This window comes from Xiphophorus couchianus, chromosome 9 (assembly GCF_001444195.1).
Source record: "Xiphophorus couchianus chromosome 9, X_couchianus-1.0, whole genome shotgun sequence".
NCBI classification, from domain to species: domain Eukaryota; kingdom Metazoa; phylum Chordata; class Actinopteri; order Cyprinodontiformes; family Poeciliidae; genus Xiphophorus; species Xiphophorus couchianus.
Window position 1 is genome coordinate 22,243,440 of NC_040236.1, and position 23,218 is coordinate 22,266,657.

Below are 23,218 nucleotides of genomic sequence, written 5' to 3' on the forward strand. Positions count from 1 at the left end.
GGCTTCTTCTGCCGCCTTCTCTGCGCTCGCCAACTGTTCTCACTTTCTGTTTCCAGGAGCTCGAAGGTCTTCTGGAGGTCAATCGCATGACGCACAAGCTGCTCAGTCAGTTCTTGACCCTGGACAGTTTCGACGCCATGTTCCGCGAGGCCAACCACAACGTGTCGGCTCCGTACGGCAGGATAACGCTGCACGTTTTCTGGGAGCTCAACTATGACTTTCTGCCCAACTATTGCTACAACGGTTCCACCAACAGGTGGGTCGGCTGCAGTAGAGAGGCCGCCATGTTGAGTTCAGCTGCGGTTAAATTCTCAGGGATTGTATTCAAATTACTTTTCATTTACTTAGAAATGATGGCCAGCAATATATAAACACTGTAAAAACAGAAAATCAGGCCTCCATGTTGTAGTTTTACTCAGTGAGAATGCATTTACACAAAACAAAATGAGAATCGGATGCATTTAAGAGTCCGTTTTAGCAGCAAATTCCCTGTTTTGTGTTTATTTTCAGTTAAAAACAACAGAAGGATCAGTGAAAGGTCAGAAGGATCAGCTTGGTTTTAAACAAATAAATGCAAATGGCCAACTCAGCACAAGCAGAGCACGATGCCAGCTGCACTGAGTTTGCAGCTGCCACAATTGTTCTGCTCATATTTGTCAGATTGACTCAAATAAATAAATGACACCTGTTTGTGTCTTTTTTATATTGTCCTAAATTTTGATTTTCCCTTTCTTCCTATTGCGTTTCATTTTTTTCTGGCTGTATTTTAGTTGCACTTAAAGATTTGTGGTCCGTCAACAAAAACAGAACAAACCAGAATGCAGTTTTAAAGACTGAATAAAAGGTGTGGATTTAAAAGAAAGAAAAACTTTAATCAACATTAATGTAGTACATAATGTGGTATATAGACAATACAACAATGCTCATTTCCTTTGCAATAAATTTCAATAAACCGTATAACAGAACAAAACAAGCTATTATTGATGACTGAGACTGCTGCTGTTGAATCAGCAGTCGGATAAATACGTTTTAAATTTTCCTTTATGACCCAGTTTTTTATGTTTTTACTTTAAACTTTACATTTTTAACTCTTACCGCAACTCTGGCATGTTTACTGATTAGAAAAGAATCATATTTTTAAATGTCCGTCCAGTCAGCCACTGGTCAGAGCAAATCAAGGCGAAACCTGGCCAGCTCACATTTCCAGACTCATCAGTATCATGTGTTTTCCAGCCACATGATGCCACTTTATAGCACAATCAATGTTACCTTCAGTTGTTATGAAAACGCTGCGTTTAACACATTGAAATTGGTCCTCCGTCTCTTTAAGAAACTACTCCCTGAAAGTCATCAGAACATCATTCCTCTATTAATCCTTTAACATTTCACTGATGCACGGTTCCATCAGGTGTTTGCTAATTGCTGCTGGCTAGTCTGAAGGAACTGGTATGTTTTTGATGAGGGAATAACACTACAACATGACTTAAAGCTCAAACAAGTACATTTTCCATAACACTGACTCTTTAATGACCATCATCTGGTTGTCCAGGTATTTATTAGCTTGGTTTGCATTTATTGAAGTTACGTCTCTTCATTGTGCTCCGTTAGGTGCCGCATTAATGGACATGGTATTTTCTCTACAGTTACATAAAATCTGCACTCCTGAAAGCTCTGAAAGTTTCAACAACAGCTTGTGCGTAAAGAGATGGGATTGTGGCTGATGGGTTGTACAGTTGCTGCTGATGGCTGTGTGTGTTCATTGTTTACTTTTTATCTCTGTGTAATGTACCCAGCTGTTTATGTTGCGCTGTGACGCGTGTTTGAATAATCTCCTTCTGTGCGTCCAGGTTTGTGCGCACCATCCTGCCCTTCTCTCAAGAGTTCCAGAGGGATAAGCCCCCCAACGCTCAGCCCCATTATCTGTACGGGTCAAAGGTCAGTGCATTCCTCTGTTATCACCGCTCCCAGAGAACGACTCGCTTTATTTCTTTGGATTCCATAAGCAACAGATTTTTTTTTTTTTTTGTCTGTCGTGACCTGACCAGCTGTGCGTAAAGACATGTTAAAGCTAAATGTTTACTGCATGATAATAAAATCAAGGGCTGAGCCAGATGGCTTAAAAATACAACCTCAGAAATTTTTCAAACCACATCTGATTTCTGATTTTAATCTTTCTTTTTCTTTTTGCTTTCTTTTCTAAAAAATAAATTGCAAATGATGGAAAATATTGTCAGTAAGCGGCTTTAACTTCAGTCATTCTTCCTGCGAGTTGTACAGCACAGTATTAGGGTCAGGCTGCAAGAATTTCTGTTTAATTACAAGAATTTAGTTATAAAATGAACAGAATAAAGACACAATTTTACCAGAAAAATTTCTTAAAATTATAAGAAAATACTTTTTTTTTATTAATCCAAGAAAAAAAACAACTTGGACAAATAATTTACTTTTTTGTCTTGGAGTTTTCCTAATATTACAACTTCATTCTGGTAATAACTTTATTCTTGTATTATTCTGACTTTATTGTTATATGACTTTATTCTCTTATTACTACGACTGTATTCTTGTAGCATTTACTTTATTTTTGTAAAAAAAAATAAAAATAAAATCTTTGCCCGACTCTTATATTTGGCTGTGCAGTTGACCTGAATTCAAAGTACAGATAAATAAAAGCTGTAAAACATGTTTGTCAAACAAGATGACATCACTGAACTGTGAAAATCTAAGAAGTGCATACGTAGAAAAAAAATCCAGATTTTCCATATATGACATTTGCAAAAAGTAAATATTTGATTGCTCAATTAAATATATTTATTGCCCAGCCCTAATGAAATTCCTACAGAATATAAAGGAAAGGAAACTTTATTCAAGGAAACGTGCCGGGTTTCATGTCTCTTACGTCGTGTGCAGAATGTTTAGGGAAAAACTCCTCTCTGCAAAAAAAATCTAGAGTCCAAGTTAAAGTCTAGAAGGTTAAAGCTGAAAAAACCCTTTATGAGTTTAATATTTGTAGTAGAATGACCATCTTCACCGTATCAGCTTGTATGTTTAAATTAACTCACTTAAAATGGTTCAAAGAGTCTTGTTATGAGTGGTTGCTATGACGATATCCCTGTAAGCACAAATAGGATTTTCATTGAGCGGGGTAAAACGTTTGGCGATAATTCGGCCGGGGTCGGTGGGGAGCGCGGAACAATACCGTGGTGACCTCAATCCGCTCGATTAACGCCGGCTCTCTGTCAGCGCCGGCTCAGCCCTCATGCTCCGGGGTAATTACATGGCCGCCTGGCTGCGCCAGCATCAGCGACGTCTGCATGGCCGCGGCCCGCTTGATGCTCTCCTCGCTGCTGCTCCTCCTGGCCTGGAACAGGTGTCCCGAACTGGACATGTCCTGGCGGGCGGAGGCCGTCACCACGGGGCGGCTCTCGGCGGCGCGGCCCGGCAGGGAGCACATGTTGTGGAGGCAGCCCCACAGCAGGACGCCGGCGATGACCAGCAGCAGCAGGCAGCAGGTCAGCCACACGCCCACCGCCACCTCCCAGCCCGCCCGGTCGTGGCCCTCGCTGCTCTCGCTCGGCGTGCTGAACACCTGGCACTGCTCCCGGACGGGGTCGGCGGCCTGGCACGTCACGCACAGGAAGTAGGCGGTTTGGGGCAGCAGGTTGCCCAGGTAGGTGGCAGTCTGGCTGACGGGGATGCGCTCCTCGTGCTTGAAGCTCTTGCGCTTGTAGCCCATGATGAGGCTGTTCCAGTTGGGGTCGTACATGACGCTGTAGAAGGTGTCCAGGCAGGCGGGGGAGGCGGGCCACGTCACCCTGGCCGAGGTGGACGAGATGTTGTAGACCGTGACCACCATGACGACCGAAGAAGAGCTTCCTGTTTGGTTTCGCTTTATTTTCCAGCCACAGGCTCACAGCATTAAGTCAAACTGTAAAAGAGGCGACGGAAGTACAGAGTAAGAAATGCTAAACGCTCATTAAACACAACTAAAAAAAACTCCTAAAGAAACTCTGATGGTGGTTGATGCATCCCATCCCATTCCCACTGAATGCAACTTATATACAGCTTGTATGTCTATGATCCAAAACTGCATCTTAAAGTGGAGGCATGAAACCACATCTAGGCCATTTTTTCATTATGCTGCCTCCATTAAAGCTTACTTGGTTTTTGGTGTAGTTTTTGGATTTAAAAAATCACCACGGTAACTCAATGCCACCAGACGTAAATGGTGCAAATCTCTCATCCGACCCACTCATTTTCATGTATATTTCAACCGAATTTCATCTGTTGCTAAAACGGACTTCAATTATTGAACCTAATGAAGGCTCATTTATTCTTTCTATCTTTAAATAACCGTTTAAAAAAATAAAATAAGAGTGCAAAAAACCTATCGGAGCGACTGAGTTCTGTATGATGGATTATCTGTGAGCCGCTGGGAGGCAGATGAAGATGTGTGCAGATGTTCACTAAATTACATAATACAGGATTGTTAGTGCAGAGGCTTATCTTTACTGTGTCACCTGTTATGTGAAAGGAAAGGTGATGATCTGTCAGCCGAAACCATTGTTGGAAAAAAAAAAACGTGCTTTGGGTTTTAGTAGATTTAAATAATTTGAAGTTTAAATGTTCTGCATTTCCATTTTTTTAATGCAACAACTAGAGTAAATAAATGATTACACTGATTTTACTTCTTTATCAACTTTTGGCTTCATATTTCATTGCATCTTTCATTAATCTCTAACCCTGGCTATGTGTTTTTAGTCATTTATTAATTCGAACTTGTAAGTTTAAAGGCAGCCATGTTTAAAACATTCAAGTTGGTCAATCAAAAACATGCACTCACATGTAACTTTCCTTCTCGATCAGATGAACATTTATCGACTTTCTGTTGCGTGTGCTGGCACAAGATATGATCTCCACAGCACCGAAGTTATTTTGAGACAATTCACAGCATAACGTGGATAAAATTCAGGCCTACCATGGAAACACTCCGCTGTGTGACGGTCCTCCCAGTGTGTTGAGCGTCGCTGCTGGTGTTCGCTCGCCTCTTCCATTATAACCAGACGGAGATGTTCGATGCAGAGTCCTGCTCTGAGGGACTGAATCACAGATCAGCGCGTCTTTATCTCAGATTCTGCAACACTAGAGGGAGTGTTAGCGGATTAGAGCAAAGGGAGCAGGAGAGGGAGCTAAAATCTCCTGTTTGGGATGAAAAAAGTACATTTTCTCCCATCTGTGAGTCAGTCATAGGTCATACTCTCTACAGGGATTGTTTTCCGTTTCCTTTTTTTTTAACTTGCTAGCTCCTCTGTCGACATTGTGGCGATGCAGATCTTTCATTTCCTGTTGACCAGGAATGTGGTGCGTGTCGTATCTGGAATATTAAGTGGTGAGATGAAATGTGCTGCAGCCACTTCATCCATCTGTCCAGCTGTTTCTTCCCACAGCGCAACGACCACGCTGTCATGGAGCCTGGTGTTCACATTTGTAGTTTTTAAAACGCTGGTTTAAATGTTTGATGAAGTCGATTAAATTAAAATCTGTTTCTTTGCCTTATTGCGATCTGTCGACCTCGAGCACGCTTTTATTTTTAGCCTCAGAAGTCAGAACTTGTTAAAGTTGCAAATCAGAAACCCTGAAGTAGTGATGATTATCAGATAATTTAATGAAGAGCTGTTGCATTTGGCTTTATTAGTTAAAGACGCTTAACATTTGATCTTTGTTTTGGCATTTGCTCCATTTTTAAAATTTTTTAATTTTGTTTTTTCTGGGTTTTTTTTAACCCAACTGTTTTATTATATTACTTATTTTGTCTTCTTTCAGATTCTTCCAGGAAATCAGATTTTTTAAAATTTTATTTTGATTTGTTGTTTTTTTTACAGTGTGAATTTTTCATTTTGTGACCAAGTAAACTTTATTTGAGCACCTTTCACTTGTAAAACCATCACATATAAATGCTTCTTGCATAAAATTGGTTTTGTGAGTATTTTTGAGATTTTTATGACAAAGATTTTGAATTCTTTAAAAAAAAATAGGTTAGAATTGCAAATATTGTTTAAATTACTTCTTTTTTTTTTTTTTTTTTAGACATTTGCTGTTAGGACATGAAAAAAACTGTATTGTTTCTTAATTGAAAATGGCATCTGGAAATATTTTTATACAAATTTATGGACTATGAAGGATTTTTCACAGTTTCGATCACTAAACCTGACCTTTGAACTTTGGGGGGATACAAGGACCTGGCAGCCTTAAATAACTAAAAATAGTTTAGTTTTAGATTTTCTTTTTTTATGACTTCCATCGTTTTTAGCTTATTTTGGTTGGTTCTATTTATCTTTGAACCTTTTAAATTCAGTTTACTATAAACAGATGTAGAAGACACTCCAACTCTTGTAAGTCAGTTTGTCTGTGGGGTTATGAGTATTTTTACACACTGACATTTAGAGCATTTTGACACATAAACTGGAGAGCTTATGAAATACTTTCCAACTTGTATTTGAAAAAGACCTTCAAAACAGACCAGATGTGGCTGAGTTTGAAATAATTTGCATGACAAATGACTTATACATTAAAATAATAATAAAAAAAGAAGGTTTTTCCTAATCATCACCTGCCTTTTTGTGTTTGTGTGTGGGCAGACCCTGAACCTGGCTTACAGCAGCACATTCACCACCTATAGGAACTTTCTGGGCCCGCCGCACATTAAGGTCATGTGCAGACTGCTGGGCTACCAGGGCATTGCCGTGGTGATGGAGGAGCTGCTTAAGGTCGTCAAAAGTCTGGTGAGTGTAATCTAGAAGACCACGAGTGGAGCTTCTGTCACTTGTCATTTCTCCATCATCATCATCATCGTTGTCGTCCTCTGCTCCGTCATTCAGCTCCAGGGAACCATCCTGCAGTACGTGAAGACGCTGATGGAGGTCATGCCCAAGATTTGCAGACTCCCACGCCACGAGTACGGCTCCCCTGGTAGGTGGCAGCGCACTGAATGTTAGACGAGAGCATCATATCTCAATTCAGCATATAACCCAAATACGATTATTAAGCACACTTGCCTTGTGTTTTTGCTCCAGGCATCCTGGAGTTCTTCCACCACCAGCTGAAGGACATTGTGGAGTATGCCGAGCTCAAGACGGTGTGCTTCCAGAACCTGAGAGAGGTGGGCAACGCCCTCCTGTTCTGCCTGCTGAGTGAGCAGAGTCTGGTACGGATCGGCCCGCTTCGGGATGCAGCGCCGACTCTCTGCCCTGCAGCCGGCTGACGTTTTTCATGTCCGTGTCTTACAGTCTCAGGAAGAAGTGTGCGACCTGCTGCATGCTGCGCCTTTCCAAAACATCCTGCCGCGAGTGCATGTCAAAGGTAAGCACGTTAACATCAAGACACAGTTAGCATTCATACTGCAAAGCAGCAAAACAACAAAAACAGTATTTCAGATGTACATATGTCCTTTGTCTACTCTAATCTGACCCTTCTACATTTCTATCTCTGGATATATGTTTCCCTGATATACACATCTTTTTGAATTGAGTTCCTTTCCTAAATGATTCCCTCCCCTTCTCACTCCAAGCAGTTTCTATTGTTTTATATGGAAGTAACTAATGTCTTCCTAATGTCATTCCAAGAAATTTTATTTTATTCCTTCTGTTTGCATTTTCAGGATTTACTTTTTCTACTTTTCAAAAATTAAAAACATTAAAACAGAAAAGATTTGTCACCTGCACATGACACCTAGTCAATACCTCTGATACTGTTAACATACATAAAAAAAAACACTTTGGGCACTACAATATGTAATATATTTTGAATTTGGATTTTCCCTCCAAAGCAATACCCTAGAATCAATACATTTAGGTTTTCCGAATCAATATATATCTGATGTTGTAGAGTTACAGATAACAGTCCAATTATGTTGTTTTTTTGTTTTTGTGCTGCAAAATGGTCTATTATTTGGCAAAACCATATTGTCTATTGCTAGATAACTCTTGTTTCTTTAAAAAAAACTGCTGACTTTAAAAAGAGATGTTTTACATAAATCATTTTCTCTATACCACAGGCTCCAAATATAAAGATTGGAGGTCACTTACTACAGATGACTGTCAGAAATCAAATCAAAATATTATTGATAAAATGTTTCTAAATCTTCCTGCACCAGTCAAATAAGTAGTACCAACCCATTCTTTGTGTTCTCCTTGCCGTTCAGATGGGGAACGCCTGGATGCCAAGATGAAGCGTCTGGAAGCGAAATACACGGCGTTGCACATGGTTCCTCTGATCGAGCGCCTCGGAACACCGCAGGTAGAACCAGGCTAAGCGTTTCCGTGGTTGCAGAGTCGACATCGTAGCATCGTTCTTTGTGCTCTTTTAAAATCCTGCCAGAGTGACATTATGACCAGAAAACTATCGCTCCCTTTCCTTCAGCAAATAGCCATTGCGCGTGAAGGCGACCTCCTGACCAAAGAGCGGCTGTGCTGCGGCTTGTCCATGTTCGAAGTCATCCTGGCGCGCGTGCGCGGCTTCTTGGACGACGCCATCTGGCGTGGCCCGTTGCCCAGCAACGGCGTGATGCACGTGGACGAATGTGTGGAGTTTCACCGCCTGTGGAGCGCCATGCAGTTTGTCTACTGCATCCCTGTGGGAGCCCACGAGTTCACAGTGGAGTGAGTGCAGGATCTCTTCCTGTTCAACCACAAAATGAGCCGCTAAAGTCAGCGTGTTTATCTGAAATGTGTGTCCGCTTCCTGCTCCCTTCCTCCAGGCAGTGCTTCGGAGACGGCCTCCACTGGGCGGGCTGCATGATCATCGCCCTGCTGGGGCAGCAAAGACGATTCGACATCCTCGACTTCAGCTATCACCTGCTCAAGGTGCAGAAACACGACGGCAAGGACGAGATCATCAAGAATGTGGTGAGTTGGAGAGCGGATCAGTAGCACAACCCGCAATGCAGATAGATTTTATTACCGAGTTCCTGTCATTTATTTTCTAACACTCATTCTCCAGTTACTTCTGTTTTACTCTGTGACTAATTAATGACTTAATAAATAACAAATACTTCACATTTCTGTCGCCATCGTTGGCAAACATGAGTAATTATGAGGGAAATCAGAACTGTTTATTACCCCCATTGACTGTCCTCTTCAAATAAAATATCCTGCATCTCACATCACTGATTCATCGTGACAAATAAGCATGTAGGGAGGCACCGTGGGAAATCACTAGTTTTCCCTAAACCCAGGTGTGTATTAATGTTAAAAATATGGTAACATGGGGCGTATCTGTGTGTTTTCTCCAGCCTCTAAAGAAGATGGTGGACAGAATCCGCAAATTCCAGGTCCTGAACGATGAGATCTTTGCCATCCTGAATAAATACATGAAGTCTGGAGACGGAGAGAACATGCCGGTGGAACACGTCCGCTGCTTCCAGCCACCGATCCACCAGTCGCTCGCCAGCAGCTGAGGCGCTGCTGCTCGTCCGCTCGCACTTTGGGACCACTTCTGGGTTCCAAACACTGTCAGCATTCTCCTGTTTCCCTTTGGCCTTCAGTAGCTAAGGACTATTAACTGCAATATATGGGGCCACTTTTTGAACGTTTTAATTTTTATTTTTTTTTTGTTTTCACTTGTGCCTTATAAGAATAGATGCCGCCCTTTTTTGAAAGAGCTATTCTTTTGTACTTGGAGGTAGCTGTAGTTCAGGGAGGGAAATTAGTTTTATGAGTATTTAAGGGTTTGCTGTGGTGGAACATTAAAAGGGTGAACCTATTTTTGAGAAAGGAAAAAAATGGTAATTTTGTACTGTCTACATGCATGCTCAAACATTTTAAAGACTAATGAGAAATAACCCTCATCCTTATTATGTTAAGCAAATTATTCACTGTGCCTTGTTTGAAATCTTTTAATCAATTTAATTCAATAAATATGTAACAAATGGTTTTTTTGTCAAGAGATTTTTTTTATGTAAAAAGTTCCCCCACCTACCGCCAGATAAGACTCCAAACATAAATTACTTTCAAGTATCACAAAACAAAATGTCAATCAAAGTGAGGTTCTTGTCAAAATGTCATTGTCAGCAGGTCCTCAAACCAGAATATATTAGCTTTATATTTTTGATTCATAGAAAGAAGGTCAGTGTGTGAAAATCCATGCACATATAACAAAGCATTTCTTTAGAAAATATTTACAGAGCTACAGAGGAATGCAGGTCAGTTAAAGCCGGGGTAGGTTACTTTTATAAATGTGTTTTTTGGCTTTTCATATTTATTAAAACTATCACAGTCGTGACAATATAGCATTACAGACAATCTGAAAAAGAAAATGGAGCTCCTCTGCCTCCTATAGCTAACTACTGACGTACACCGCTCAGTCGTCCAATCAGAGCCAGAGGGAGGCTCTTAGCGCTGCTAATCTACAGCTTCTGTTGTCAGCGGAGCCTGCCATGAATGCTAAGGCTAGTTAGCATAGCCACAGATGACATCGGATAAACGGTTTTCTTGGAAAGGTAAGTTGTCTCTCCACCATTAGCGCATTTAGCAGCGGCGTGTTATGGCAGTATGATTTTTGCATCCTTGCTCTGTTATTTTTATCTCCTCACACACACTGCTGCACGCTTGCATAATAATAACCACAACAGGTTAACACCCTTAGCGAGGGTACAGAACGACGCTTGGCTAAACGTAGAGCTTGGGCTCCATAATTTGCCCTGGTGTCAGACTTAAAAGCAATATTATGTATTTTCCAGCCATATAGTGTCATTTAGAGCTCAATAAAGTAACTAAGTTAACTTGAGTTGCTATAAAAACGCTACATGTGTCAAATACGACCTAAAAGAAATTTTATTTCCTAATTTAACGCCATAAAATTGGGCCTCTGTCTCTTTAAAAACACCTGCTCTTTCTGAAACTCCGCCTTCAGGAAGTCATCACATGGCTCCTCTATTGCTGCCGCTGAGAGGAGGCATATGGGAGAAAGCCGCTCTGTGAGGCGGAAGCTCGTAAACTGCATCTCCAAGGAGGAGCTGCGCCTCACAGGCGGAGCTAGCTCCAACCAGATGTTTTGCACAGCTGAATGGTTGCCATGGGCAATGAAAGGATTTCTCAAACATGCATGAAAGAGTCAAGGCAACACTCCAGGTGTGTTTTTTGATGAGGGAATAACTTTATAACATGATGTAAAGTTCAAAGGTTGCTTCTGACTAGGAGTGGTGCATTCCTTCCGACGGCACCAGTAGCACTAATATGAAGTGGAGGAGCTCGATGTATTCACTGATTATCTGTGTCGTAGTGTGTGGACATGGTGACAGTTTTAACCAATATGTAAAAACTTTTTCTCACAAGTTACTTACCCCCAGCTATAACCAAATACGACAGTCTGAGTAAATTAAGGCAAATGAAAACAAATACAATCTACTGGTCCATCCGTGTCCCTCTTCCTCCCCTCACAGTTGATTGTCTCATTATTTTAGAAGCTATCGGCACCAACCCAACGGTTGAGTCTGAAGACAAAAAAAAACGTTTATTAAGCATCTAAAGAGGAAGTCATTGCTCCGTTCCTCCTGGAGACGCTGTCGAAAGGCACACTCCTGTCCTCCATGTCCTCGTCCTGCAGCAGTTCGTAGTTGGTGTGAGCGGCCGAGCCGTTGGCCGCCGGGGCGCCACCGCGCTCCTCCTTTCTGATGGACACGGCCAGTGTCGCCAAGCTGACGCTGACGTCTTTGAAGGCGTGCAGCAGGAAGATGCCCACGATGATGGTGAGGAAGCCGCTGAGGGTGCCGATCACGTCGCCGGCGCCCATGTGCTCCCACTCTTTGAAGAGGATGGCGGAGCAGGTGAGCACGGACGTGGTGAAGAACACGTAATAGATGGGCGTCACCAGCGAGGTGTTGAAGATGTCCAGGGCCTTGTTCAGGTAGTTGATCTGCGTGCTCACGCAGCTCACCAGACCCAGGAGGAGGATCCAGGCCAGGGGGTTCTTAAACACGTTGACGCCGGCGATGCCCTCCTTGATGGCGATGCCCAGGCCTTTGACGCAGGACACGGAGAGCGCCCCGATCACGGAGCAGATGGTGATGTAAACCAGGATGTTGGTCTGACCGTGGCGCGGGGAGACCACAAAGATGAAGATGAGAGCCACAATGATGACAAGAGTGGCGAAGAACAAAAACCCTTTAAAAAAAAAAAATACAATGAGGAATAATCTTTTTAAATAGTATTCAAACCACAAACAAGAATGTATTTTGTGTGCTAGAACAAGCAAGTTTCTCAAAAACTCTTTTTTATATGTTCATATGTTAATCAGAGGTCTTACATCTTTTTGATCTTGTATATTCTGGGATTTTTTTTTTCTCAGGCAAAAATCTTAATTTCACTCAAATGTCTTCACTGCGTTCTTGAGACAGTAGAGGCTACCTGCTAAGTGCTAACATAATGTTGCTAGCTCACTAGTTTTGTTGGGGTCCGTCATGGGAAAGTTGAAACTTATTGCCAGTTGTCTGGATGATGTTCATACATTCCTACGGAGACACGGGTCTTAAATTCCTGTCATAATGAACTTAAAAGTCTTAAATTTAAATTGATGAAACCTACAGAAACCCTGACATAGGGGCTGCAACCTGTGGTTCCGGTGCCAGTCTTTACACCTTCCACAATGGCTCTTGTTAACTTCTGACTAAAAATTAAGAAAAAACAGTTGGTGTTTTTAAATAAAGATACAGCAACAAATGCGGAATTTTTTATTTTGGCCATTAAAAAAAAATAAAATGTCTGCAATATTTGCACTGAATGTCCAGAAAGAATGACACCAACAGTATCAGTAATATGTTTTTAGGTAGGTTGTCCTTATTACACTAGGTTAGAATCTGTGCTTTTTTAATAAAAATAACAACCTCTTATGTTCTTTATTTTAAATCCTAAACAATAGAAATAAAACAGAGCGAGTTTTTTTTTTTTTTTTTTTAACTCCTAAAGTAGATATTTTGTCTAAAATATTGTCTTTTTTATTTTCTTCAAAAGCATATGTTGCATTTGTGGTTCTAAATCTTTTTTTTTGTTGTTGTTGTCTTGAGAGCAAAAAGTCTCTTTACATTGTAAGTCTCGCTGTCCCCTGTGCTAGATCAACAAAAGGGTAGTGCATGTGTGAGCTTGTCGAGCAGAAAGTTGCGGAAAGCTTTGAGGCAGCATTTCACCTCTCTCGTGTGTGACGGCACCATTTTATTCCGCCGAGTCATCCCTACCTGGGTCGACCAGCTTCTTGGCCATGTCCTCCAGGCTGTCGATCTCCTCCTCCTTCGGCGCATGAATGACCATGGTGGTGGAGCCCAGGATGCTCAGCAGGCAGCCCAGCTTCCCGTGCAGGTTTAACCGCTCAGTCAGGAAATACGACGACAGCACGGCACTGAAGCACGAAAAAACCAAAACAACACCACCTGTCATGGAAAGTTTAAACCTAGGATTGCACATGCTTGGAAACAAAACATACAAGATTCCACACTATCTGTTACTTCAGGTCATTTACTCAAGAATGTACTGAAAAACAAAGAGAGGGCCGTTTGCTCCAGTTTCAAGACGGCATATAGCTGCACGATGGTTTTGATAAAAACGTTTCGGTGTGGAGGGCACGTGATGAGGCGTCTGTACCTGACGAGCACGCTGAGGGCTCCCAGGGGCGTGACCAGGGTGGCAGGGGCAAAAGCATATGCTGCGAAGTTGGCTGCTTCTCCAGCACCCACTGAAATAAAAAAAATTAAAAACCAAAAACGTTAGCATACAGTCAGAACATGTCGCAATATAGTCAGACATGGGGAGGTTTGCCGCACTGCAATAAAACAGGGCGAGTACAAACACACTGAAGCACACATATCACAGAAGCAAATCAACTGAAAGTTAAAAAAAAAAAGTATATATATATATATATATATATATAGCTACAGATTTGGAAATGTGATCAAAAACATTACAATAACACAAAGCTTATCACTTACTTGATAGTAAACCAGCCCACCACAACCATTCTTTAAGATATGCATGACCGCCCTGCCCTGAAAAACAGAAAAAAACCCAACAGATTTTATTACTGCGTAGCGTATCAATAAATAGAGAGGAGTGAATCAAGAAGCAACCTCACGTGTAAGAACAGAGTAAAAAAAAAAATCATCATAAGGAGGCATCAGATCTTACTTACCACTCACTTTTTGAGAAGTTTTTTTTTAACCAAAACCACCTTTTTGTACAGCGTCCATTATGCTTGACCCTTTGCACTTTGTGTGATTTATGTAAGTTTCCCAAAATAGGAGACTTTAAGTCTTCCATATTAGATTATTACTAGACTGGATTTCAATTTGCTAGACCAGACTGGTCACACTGGATCAGTCCGGCCTTTCAAAATAAAGCTTACAGATGCCATAATTAAAAAAGGGGACAGGGTCTTACAAGTCATACCAGGAGTCGGCAACATTTACAATCCAAAGTGCCATTTCAGCCCTCACTCCTTCTAAATAAAACTTTAAGAGATGCAAATGTTACATCAACTATTTAAATAATATTTTTAAAGAACCCCAGTTTTATTTATTTCTGGGTTTTCAAATAAATTTAAAAAAAACATAAAAACTTTGGAAAACGCAAGGATTGATCCACTTTTCTTGGACGGGATTTTGATATTTGGGGGAAAAAAATGACTACTTATACTTTTAATGTCATTCTACTGTAAAAACGCAATGCAATTATTTCCATACACATACATCAACTCCTAAAACCTGGATTTATTACATCTTTATAAAAAAAAACATCAATTGGTTCTTTAGCATTTTTGGTCACATTTATTATTATTATTAAACCTCGGAAGGACTAAAGAGACACTCAGCTCCATGCTGCGGATGTCTGCAGTAGATCGCCAATTCTCTTAAAATAAGGCGTAGAAATACTCATCCAAATAAAAGCCTCAATATTTCATTGCAACATTATTGGAAAAGTAGGTTCCATAAAACTAGTGACTAAACCTGTAATTAAGAAGATTATGTTTGAATCCTAAGTTCTTCAGGAACCTGGACTTAAAAAAAAGAAGACAGAATCAAGATGATCCTCACACTAAAGGTCTTGTTCTTTTGTAGGTTTGATTATAAAGAACGTTGTTTAAAACTCATATTAGTCCATTTATGTTACACAAATGCTGTTAGACATTACGAACCATTAAAATATCACCTGGTCTTCATTACACTTGCTGTCTAAAGTGCATTATCGAAACTAACCAAAAGAAGAACCTTCAGATCTGAGGAAAAGGTCAAGTGAGCTACTGATATTAATGATTACCAGGAGTTGAAAAGACTCTGTGACACACACACACACATGAACACACCCTGCTCCAGGGAGCTGGTATAAACACGCCTGTAAAACACAGGGCAGGGATTAGCGAGTTTCCTGACTGGTCCGACTTCTGGTTTGGCTGTCAGCGATGCACATCAGCAGCAGGGAGTGCCTTAAGGGGAGCTGGCAAATTCAATCAGATATGTTGTGATCTGGGTGTTCAGACAAAGAGCGGCCGGTACCTGCCCGCATCGATCCCTTCTTAGCCAGCCTCAGAAGACCTTTCTTCTTCAGGATGAAGCTTCCACCGATGAAGATGCTGGAGCTGATGGCCAAAGCCAGGCCGATGTAGAAATCGTACTTCCCCCGGTCCTGACCCATGGTGATCCTGGATGTGTTGGAGTGATTTTTCACATCCACCACCAAGCAGGGAAGATGCTCTCCGAAGGAGCAGCTCTGGCAACCTGGAGGGAGGAAAGAAGGAGGTGGGAGGTTGAAAGAGCCCAATAAGAAACAACAACAACAACACAGATTCCTCAGACTTCACGTCCGTCCCTTACAGCGGGAACCTACCGGCGACACAGGACACGTTACACAGCGGGAAACCAGAACCTGACGGGTTGAAGAAATCCATTTAGGGCGCAGCGCGTTTAAGAACATATAGTCCCTCTGCTGCCTTATCCCAAACAAAGACATGAGAGGCTGAGCTTATCCAACCGGTTGTCTGAGTGTTGCGCCGCCACGGACACAAAACCTTGTGAAACTCGGTCAGCTGCTATGTAAATGAGCTTCTTTCAGGAGTTTGGAATCAGGAAGCAGCATTCCTGTATTAGTCAGGTGCGCCTTGATAGGAAGCTAACCTGAGGAAGCTCGGGCTATAATTAAGGCTCTATTATCAACCAATAAGCTGCTTCGGCAGAAGCTCTGACGCGCCTAACCCATAATTTGACTCAGCTACTAATAAATGGATACAGAGCACAGCGAGCCGAACACGTTAGCTACCATTAGCGTCACAGCACTCCTAGCTACGCCACAGGAGTCAGTGTGAGCGGCGAGCAGCGCAGTTTGAGGAGTTACTACCTTACTTACCTGCTCAAAGGCGGCTGTATTTCCCCCCCTCTAAACCAAGCGAACAGCGACTGGCCAGCCTGCGTCTCGGCTCTGCTTTGGACGGTCACATACTGTTTCCTCCTTCTTCAACCAGGTACCGATAGCGGCCACTGGAGGACTGCCACACCGCGAGCTGCTGCTTCTTCTTCTTCTGCTGCTGCTTATCAGGGCAGAGCGGAGGCCGCTGAACCGTGTGCCCTCCGCCGGCTGAAACCCAGTACCACAGAGATCACTTACAGACCTCTGACCGGGAACACGGCACCCACTCCACGGGGTTCTACATTACAACACGAAGCCAGAATCAGTGTAAAAACAACTCAAAAGCAAAGAAACGGAAGAGGCGGCTCAAACTAACACGAGGCCATAAAGAGAATATATTTTAGGGCTGCTATAAAGGTTGGTGTTATGCAAAATCGACTGTTTTTTTTAGGTTTATGTCATATAATAATGTCATTCCCTCATCAAAAACATACAAACATACCCCTCCAAAAATAATCAGTTCAAAACTTTATAATTAAATACAAGTTATCTGGATGTGTTACTACGACTCCGACAAGGCCTTTTTGATCACAACAGTAACAATAATTGTGTTCGACTGACTTAAAAGTTATGCTTTCGATCCTACAATCATGCTGAGGATCTGTTGTGGTGCCAGGAGAGTCAGTGCACCAAGTGGATAAAATAATAGGTAGTAGTATGAGGTATGTGTACAGTATTTTTTGCTTGTACGCATAATTGTAACAAGAGGGATCCAGAGTTAACATTTAAAAGGATGAAAAAGTTGTTTGTCGTGAGAACATTCCACCCTGGAAAGAGAAATGTTCAAATGAATCATTAAACGTTTCGACTTAAACGGTATAACTTAATATGTAGAAATCCGACTGACACTGTAATAAGAAAATCCCACAGGAGAAAGCGTTTCTATTCATTTATTACATGTAAAATCAATAAAGATTACAAAAAACATCTATGCGACATTGTAATAAAATTAAATAAAAGTGTAAACCATCACCAGCTTTAAAACTCCCTTCATCTGACTGAAACGATGCAGTTGCTCTTCATCTTTTATGCAACACCGGTGCTCAAGAATCATCGGGTGAAATGGCTGAATAATTCAAAAGGCACAGTTCAAGTCCAAGTGTAGGTAATGTTGTAAGTACCCTGTGGGGAAACCTTGTAGATGAACCAAAGCAGAGTGATTTGTTTAGATACGACGAATGCAGGCAATTTAATAGTAATTTGGAATGAACTGACAGATAAAGTTAGAATAACAGGGATAATAATGGCTTATGTTATTATAGAAAAACTAGGAGTCAATAACAGAATACCAATTCTGTTATTTAATATTAAAAGAAACTTTCATCATCTTTGACAGACCGGAAAGGAAATTACACATGATTTTCAAACCTTTTCTTTTAAAACAAAAAATATGGTTGTTGCCAGGTAACCAAAGAGTGAGTGAGTTAGTTGATGCCACCGCTTAGCTTAGCTAAGCTCAACCTAGCTTAGCTCAGCTAAGTTGAGCGGCTAAAGCCTTTCCTCTGCCTACGTCCCCCAGAATGCTGTGCAGTACTGGATCAGAATTCAGTGACATTATTGAAAATCCTATTAGACATATTATGTATTGATATCGGCCACATTGTACATATATTGCTACTGGTCTATTGTCCAGCTCTATTTCACTTGTAAGTATAAACCGATTGACAATTTGCCAAAACGAAGGAAATTTGATCTGATTTCTCAGTCTACCCCCTACAAGAGACCCGTACGGGTTTCACAAACAGGCACAACCTTTTAATTTTTATTTGCATAAGTAGCCAGCCTCTTAGTAAAACATGGCAGTGGCACCATCATGCCTCACTATGTTATAGGGGTGGAGTGTGTGTCACGTGTGATCATTAAACATCTTTTTCCTCTTCCTCTCTACTTTACTCTACTTTGGCCTAGTTGATAAAATGCACAGAGGTTTGTGGTTGTGTTTTGTCAAAATGTAATAAAGTTCTAGTTATATCACCACTTCTGCAAAGCACTGTATAAAGTCCCTACACTTCCTTATTCTTGTACAGCCCTTCAGGTGCAGAACGCTAGTGATGGGTAAATGAGGCGTCATGTATCGTTTCGACCCATAGCAAAACTGTATCGATACTGTGTCACTGAATACTGACACCTGCTGGACATTAAAAATCCCTACAGGCAACATAGTTGACAGACTGATTTGATGACCTAGTCTATACAATAAGATTTAAGTCATTGTATTTTATTGTGTATTATATATTGTATTAAGTCATATCTTCAGTTAAATTCAAAATATATTTGATATTATTAGACCCAGTCATTAAATAATGTGAACATGTACCAAGTGATGAAAATTTAAGTGAACGTGTGTGGAATGAGGATGCTTGTGGACTGGAATTTTATTTCCCACAAATTTTCATTCAAAAAAATAAGTTTTTCCAACATTTTGAAATTTAGTCTGTTATGCTTTTTTGACAGCTTCTCCTGCTGTAAGAAAAAAAAAAATTAAGTAAATAATACATTTATATGAAATAATTTCTAAAAAGAAACTGAGTAATTTGTAGAATGGCTGTATACCCGAGTTTATCCTGGGTGTATCTGGGACTTCATTCTGATGCCTGGCCCTACAATGCCTCAGCATTGAGGAGGTGGATTTATTTAAATAAGGCAGTTCTGTCAAACATATGCAACACTTAACCTGCGGAACATAATATGAAAGTAAACTAAGAGTCAATTTCAGCTGAGTTTGGATTCAGATAGATCAAGTAGAAACGGAAAAGAACCGGATGAAACAACAAAGAAGTGATAACCAATAGCTTGTTTTCTGACGCAAGATCAAAATGGTCCCAAACCACGATACCTTTCGTTTGCCTTGAGGCTCCATAGTTGACGTTGTACCGTAAAAGATCAAGAATTCTTTTGGCAAATGCATCCCGTTGACAGATTCGCTTCCTTATAAACACAGTTTGGCGCGCCAGTGTTCAAAACAGTTCCTGTATCGGTCACGTGACTTGCTGAAAGCAATACGCGCACCAACACGGGGTTTTGTCTAAAGGCTCGACACATGCGCCGATGCGTCGGTTGCCGGACCCATCACTACAGAACGCCATTTTGTTCCCAGACAAATCCCAGCCACTATCCGATAAAATGCTCACAATGTAATCAATGCTTTCCTCCTCGCACTTATGTGGTCAAAGGTCACGGCTGAGCTTTTCATCTCACAGCTTTGGTCACTTAAAGGGGAGGTAGTGCAGAGCAACAGAGTCTGTGTCCTGCAAAACAAACCTCCCCCTCGAAAAAACACCGTAACACAATCAGTCCGTCTTTTTCCGTTCCTTTTTCTCCTTCCAGGTAATCACAGCTTCCTGGGAAATTCGAAGGAGTATCATTCCCACACACACCATTGTCAGGCCGCAGAGCACGGCGAGGCCGTCGGTGAACGTGAGTCCCGTCAACTCCTTGAACAGAAGGGCAGAAGCGAAAATCACGGTGGACGTGAACGTCACGTAGTATATCGCTTCAAATATGTTGGAGCTGAAGCACTCCAAGGCCTTGTTGATGAAGAAGAACTGGATCAGTATGCTGACCGCCAGCGCCCCCAGCAGGCCAAGGAAGAGAGCCACAGCGCCGACATTTGGCTGTCCTTCACCGAACACATCAGGAGCCACCAGGCCGAGTCCTTTGCTGCTCGGGACGGTGAAGCTTCCCAGAAGCGAACATATGGCGACGTACACCATGATGTTGGACGTCCCGTGAGCTGGAGCGACCCACACGATCAGGGTGACCAGGGCCAGCACCACGAGCAGGATGTAGGTTACAAACACTGCAGGAGGAAAGAGTAGACGATGAGTGACACGGTCCGCCATGTTTCACACGCACATTAAAAAGTGTTAGTAAAAGAGAAATGTACGACAGCATATTAGGTCCATTATAGATTGAAAAAAAGAGGAGTACATTTTAAAATTAAACTCAGTTGTTGTTTTTTTTCTAGAAAATACAAGAAAATTTCTCAGATCCAAAAGTCAAATATTTGCAAGAAAAAAATTTGACTTTTCTAAAGTCAGAATTTTGGGATTAATCTGAGAATTTGAGAAAAACCTTTGAAATTTTGGAGTTTCAAAATCTTTGACTTTTGAAACTCCAAAATTTCCCAAATGATTTTCTAGGCAATTTCTGATATAAATTTCAAAATTAATGATTTTTTTTTTTCACATTTTTGACTTTTCAAATTCAAAAATACTTTATTGACCCCAAAGGGTAATTAACTGTTCAAAGTCATATTAATTGAAATTTTTTTAAAGTTATTGTAGATGGTGATGGTTGTTGGCAGGAAAGATCTCCTCCTTTTCCATTTTCAAGCACAGAAATTTGTCAGTTCTTTCTAGGAAAAAAAAAAACAAACTTAGGTTTTTGGCAGAAATGTATTCCCTTTTTCTTTTTCTATCTACAATGGTCCTAATAACTCGGTGTATAAATTAGCACCTGGATCTGACAGTCCATCTTCAAGCTCCTGCCTTGACGTTGCCACCGCTTTAGGGGCATGAATGATGAGCACGACGGAGCCGCAGCAACAGATGATGCAGCCGAGTTTCCCCAGGACGTTTAAACGCTCCTCCAGGATCCAAGAAGCCAGGACTGCTCTGTATCCCAAGAGGACAACATTACTACAAATACAGAGTTCAAGTGGTCTCACAAAGGCCTTCCTATCAATTTCAGTTTTTCACATTGATAGATGTGCAAAGCCGGACACATCTATAATTTAAGTTTAAATAACAGCACCCTACTAAGAAAGCAGATAACCTGATTTGTTTTGCTAATTTCTTCTATGACATCATGCAAAATATCGCGGGATATTTTGCGATGCTATCGTGATAGCAATACTTTTGACGATAACAACTATTTATTACTTATTTTTTAGGAAACTGTATGCAATTATGGCCCCACAAACACAAGTAGTGCTCTTAATAAATATTCCCGTTTGCAATGTGCTACTTTTGAACACCAATCACATAAATAAGTGTGACACAAACTGCATTTTCACATTTCCAGCTGCCCTGTGCCCTCTGACGGAACACATCACCACAGCATGATGCTGCCACCACCAATTTGGCCAGCGTCACTCGTGGCTGGGGCTTACCCAAACAGTACTCCAAGGGCCCCTAATGGTGTAACAATCACAGCAGGGGCCAGGTTATACGCCAGGAAATTCCCAACTTGACCAATGATCACTGAGAAAGCAGACGGGTGTGAGATCACATTTAGCTGAAAAACAAAAACTTTCAAGGAACAAAACATTCTTAATAACACACTCACTGCACAGCGTTCCACTGCACCACACCACATCTGTAAGGTACGAACACCCTGCAAGACATGAACGGGTTCAGACCGCGCTGCACTCAACTTTATAATACATTTGTTTAGTAGTGTCACCACCGTCACGTATTTTTCCGAGTCTATCTGTGCTTGCTTCTTCCCCCCATACCTTTGTCACGAGACCGCAGTATTCCCTTTTTCTGCAGGACAAATGTCGAGCCATTAATAAAGCTTGATATGACGGCTATTGCTATCCCCAGCGGAGCGCCAGTCAGCCATGAGTTATCGGCCATTGCTGTGTGCTTTGAGACCAGGGTTGCCAGATCTGATTGACTGTTTCCAGCGCAAACACAATGTAAAAACACGTCCCACACAAAAAGCAGCGGGTTTTTGGTTGTCTCTTTTTTTGGACTCTTGGGTCAGGGAGAGACGTATGGCTTTTTTGTGGCGCTATCATGTCCTTTTAAGTCTTAAAAAAGTTGCATTGGGATTTCTGTTTTACAGTGCTGGTGTAGAGTGACATTTGATTAACCAATCACTGATGATGTCATGCTTGGCAGATTTTAGGCATTTCAAAATAGATGAATAATATAAGTGCAAAGCACGGCATTTAATTAAAATGTAAAAGTTTTTTTTGCTTTTCTGTCTCACAATGACAACTAGCCCACATTTTAACAACCCCCCAAAAAGCTGTTTTTCTCACCCCAACATGCTCATAAGAAGCCCAATTTCCCAATCTGGCAACACTAATTGAGACATAAAGAGTTTCACTGAGCAACACTGCCACCCAGTGGACAGTTTTCTCTCAATCCAGGTCAACTCCGCCTCTTCAACATCCCGCCTCCACTGCAAAAGTGGCGCGTGGTTTATATTTACGCCGCTCACCCGCGCGGGCGGAGCAGAAACTGACTGCGCCCACCCCACATCGGGAGTAGCGGTGAACCAGACCTATCGCATCTAATCTAGCAGTCTGTATACGTAAATGGTTTCCATGCCTCCTTATCTGGTCCAAGACCCGTCAATCAAATCCATTATGAACGTCTTGTTAATGCAGTAAAGCAGCTGAGGGGACGAGAAGAGCTTGACAAGTGACCGCAGGTAATTTATGAATGTCTTGTCTTGGTTTGCGTTGTCTCGCAAGACTGTCCCGAACGCGGTGTTCCGCTTCCTTTTAGCGTCAGGTCTGCAGGGATTCTTGGATGACGGAAGCTAGTTGAGCAAGGGAAAGCTAGCGTTTTGTAAATGTTAGCTGGTTAGCCGGTGAATTGGTTAGCTCCTCCAGTCCCTGACTTGAAGCGTACGCTAGTTAGCGGTATAGAGCGCCCTACGGCTGCGGTGATGCTGTGTCAGAGGACGGTGTTAGCCGCTGGAGGAGTCTGCTGTCACACTTGCTAGCAAGCGAAAACCACCGTGCCTGTGCTAGCATTCACAGCTTTCCTGTTTTCATGCAGGCTCATAGCTGCATAAATTCCTGGCCTTAAATCACGGGGATA

General features: G+C 41.7%; 5 protein-coding genes across 6 annotated transcripts in view; 2 read left to right on the plus strand and 3 right to left on the minus strand.

Annotated features, from left to right (window-relative positions):
- The window catches only part of cyfip1 (cytoplasmic FMR1 interacting protein 1), a 34,170-nt gene extending 24,245 nt beyond the window's left edge, over positions 1-9,925 (plus strand). The window contains exons 22-31 of the mRNA XM_028027295.1: positions 57-256; positions 1,848-1,935; positions 6,636-6,779; positions 6,876-6,966; positions 7,071-7,201; positions 7,284-7,356; positions 8,198-8,292; positions 8,416-8,654; positions 8,753-8,900; positions 9,287-9,925. Coding sequence (XP_027883096.1) covers positions 57-256; positions 1,848-1,935; positions 6,636-6,779; positions 6,876-6,966; positions 7,071-7,201; positions 7,284-7,356; positions 8,198-8,292; positions 8,416-8,654; positions 8,753-8,900; positions 9,287-9,451 — 1,374 coding nt within the window. The 3' untranslated portion in view covers positions 9,452-9,925. The remainder of the gene's footprint in view (positions 1-56; positions 257-1,847; positions 1,936-6,635; positions 6,780-6,875; positions 6,967-7,070; positions 7,202-7,283; positions 7,357-8,197; positions 8,293-8,415; positions 8,655-8,752; positions 8,901-9,286) is intronic.
- fndc9 (fibronectin type III domain containing 9) lies at positions 1,977-5,791 on the minus strand. The gene is made up of 2 exons (XM_028027306.1): positions 4,976-5,791; positions 1,977-3,925 (listed from the first exon to the last, which is right to left on the minus strand). The coding sequence occupies exon 2, from the start codon at positions 3,851-3,853 to the stop codon at positions 3,248-3,250; it is 606 nt and encodes a 201-aa protein (XP_027883107.1). The 5' UTR covers positions 3,854-3,925; positions 4,976-5,791; the 3' UTR covers positions 1,977-3,247.
- Positions 9,876-17,196, minus strand: nipa2 (NIPA magnesium transporter 2). 2 transcript variants are annotated; one of them, XM_028027304.1, is made up of 6 exons: positions 16,377-17,196; positions 15,530-15,751; positions 13,970-14,026; positions 13,626-13,716; positions 13,223-13,383; positions 9,876-12,155 (listed from the first exon to the last, which is right to left on the minus strand). In XM_028027304.1, exons 2-6 carry the CDS (start codon positions 15,666-15,668, stop codon positions 11,509-11,511), a joined length of 1,095 nt encoding a protein of 364 aa, XP_027883105.1. In that variant the 5' UTR covers positions 15,669-15,751; positions 16,377-17,196; the 3' UTR covers positions 9,876-11,508. The 2 variants fall into 2 exon arrangements, with proteins under 2 accessions (XP_027883105.1, XP_027883104.1); XM_028027303.1 differs by lacking the exon at positions 16,377-17,196 and adding an exon at positions 15,861-16,356.
- Positions 17,197-17,312: 116 nt separating this feature from the next.
- Positions 17,313-22,049, minus strand: nipa1 (NIPA magnesium transporter 1). The gene is made up of 5 exons (XM_028027305.1): positions 21,895-22,049; positions 21,726-21,773; positions 21,550-21,640; positions 20,895-21,052; positions 17,313-20,235 (listed from the first exon to the last, which is right to left on the minus strand). Exons 1-5 carry the CDS (start codon positions 22,016-22,018, stop codon positions 19,727-19,729), a joined length of 930 nt encoding a protein of 309 aa, XP_027883106.1. The 5' UTR covers positions 22,019-22,049; the 3' UTR covers positions 17,313-19,726.
- Positions 22,050-22,706: 657 nt separating this feature from the next.
- Positions 22,707-23,218, plus strand: part of herc2 (HECT and RLD domain containing E3 ubiquitin protein ligase 2) — a 66,197-nt gene continuing 65,685 nt past the window's right edge. Inside the window, exon 1 of the mRNA XM_028026986.1 lies at positions 22,707-22,823. The gene's annotated coding sequence lies outside the window, so the exon portion shown is untranslated. The remainder of the gene's footprint in view (positions 22,824-23,218) is intronic.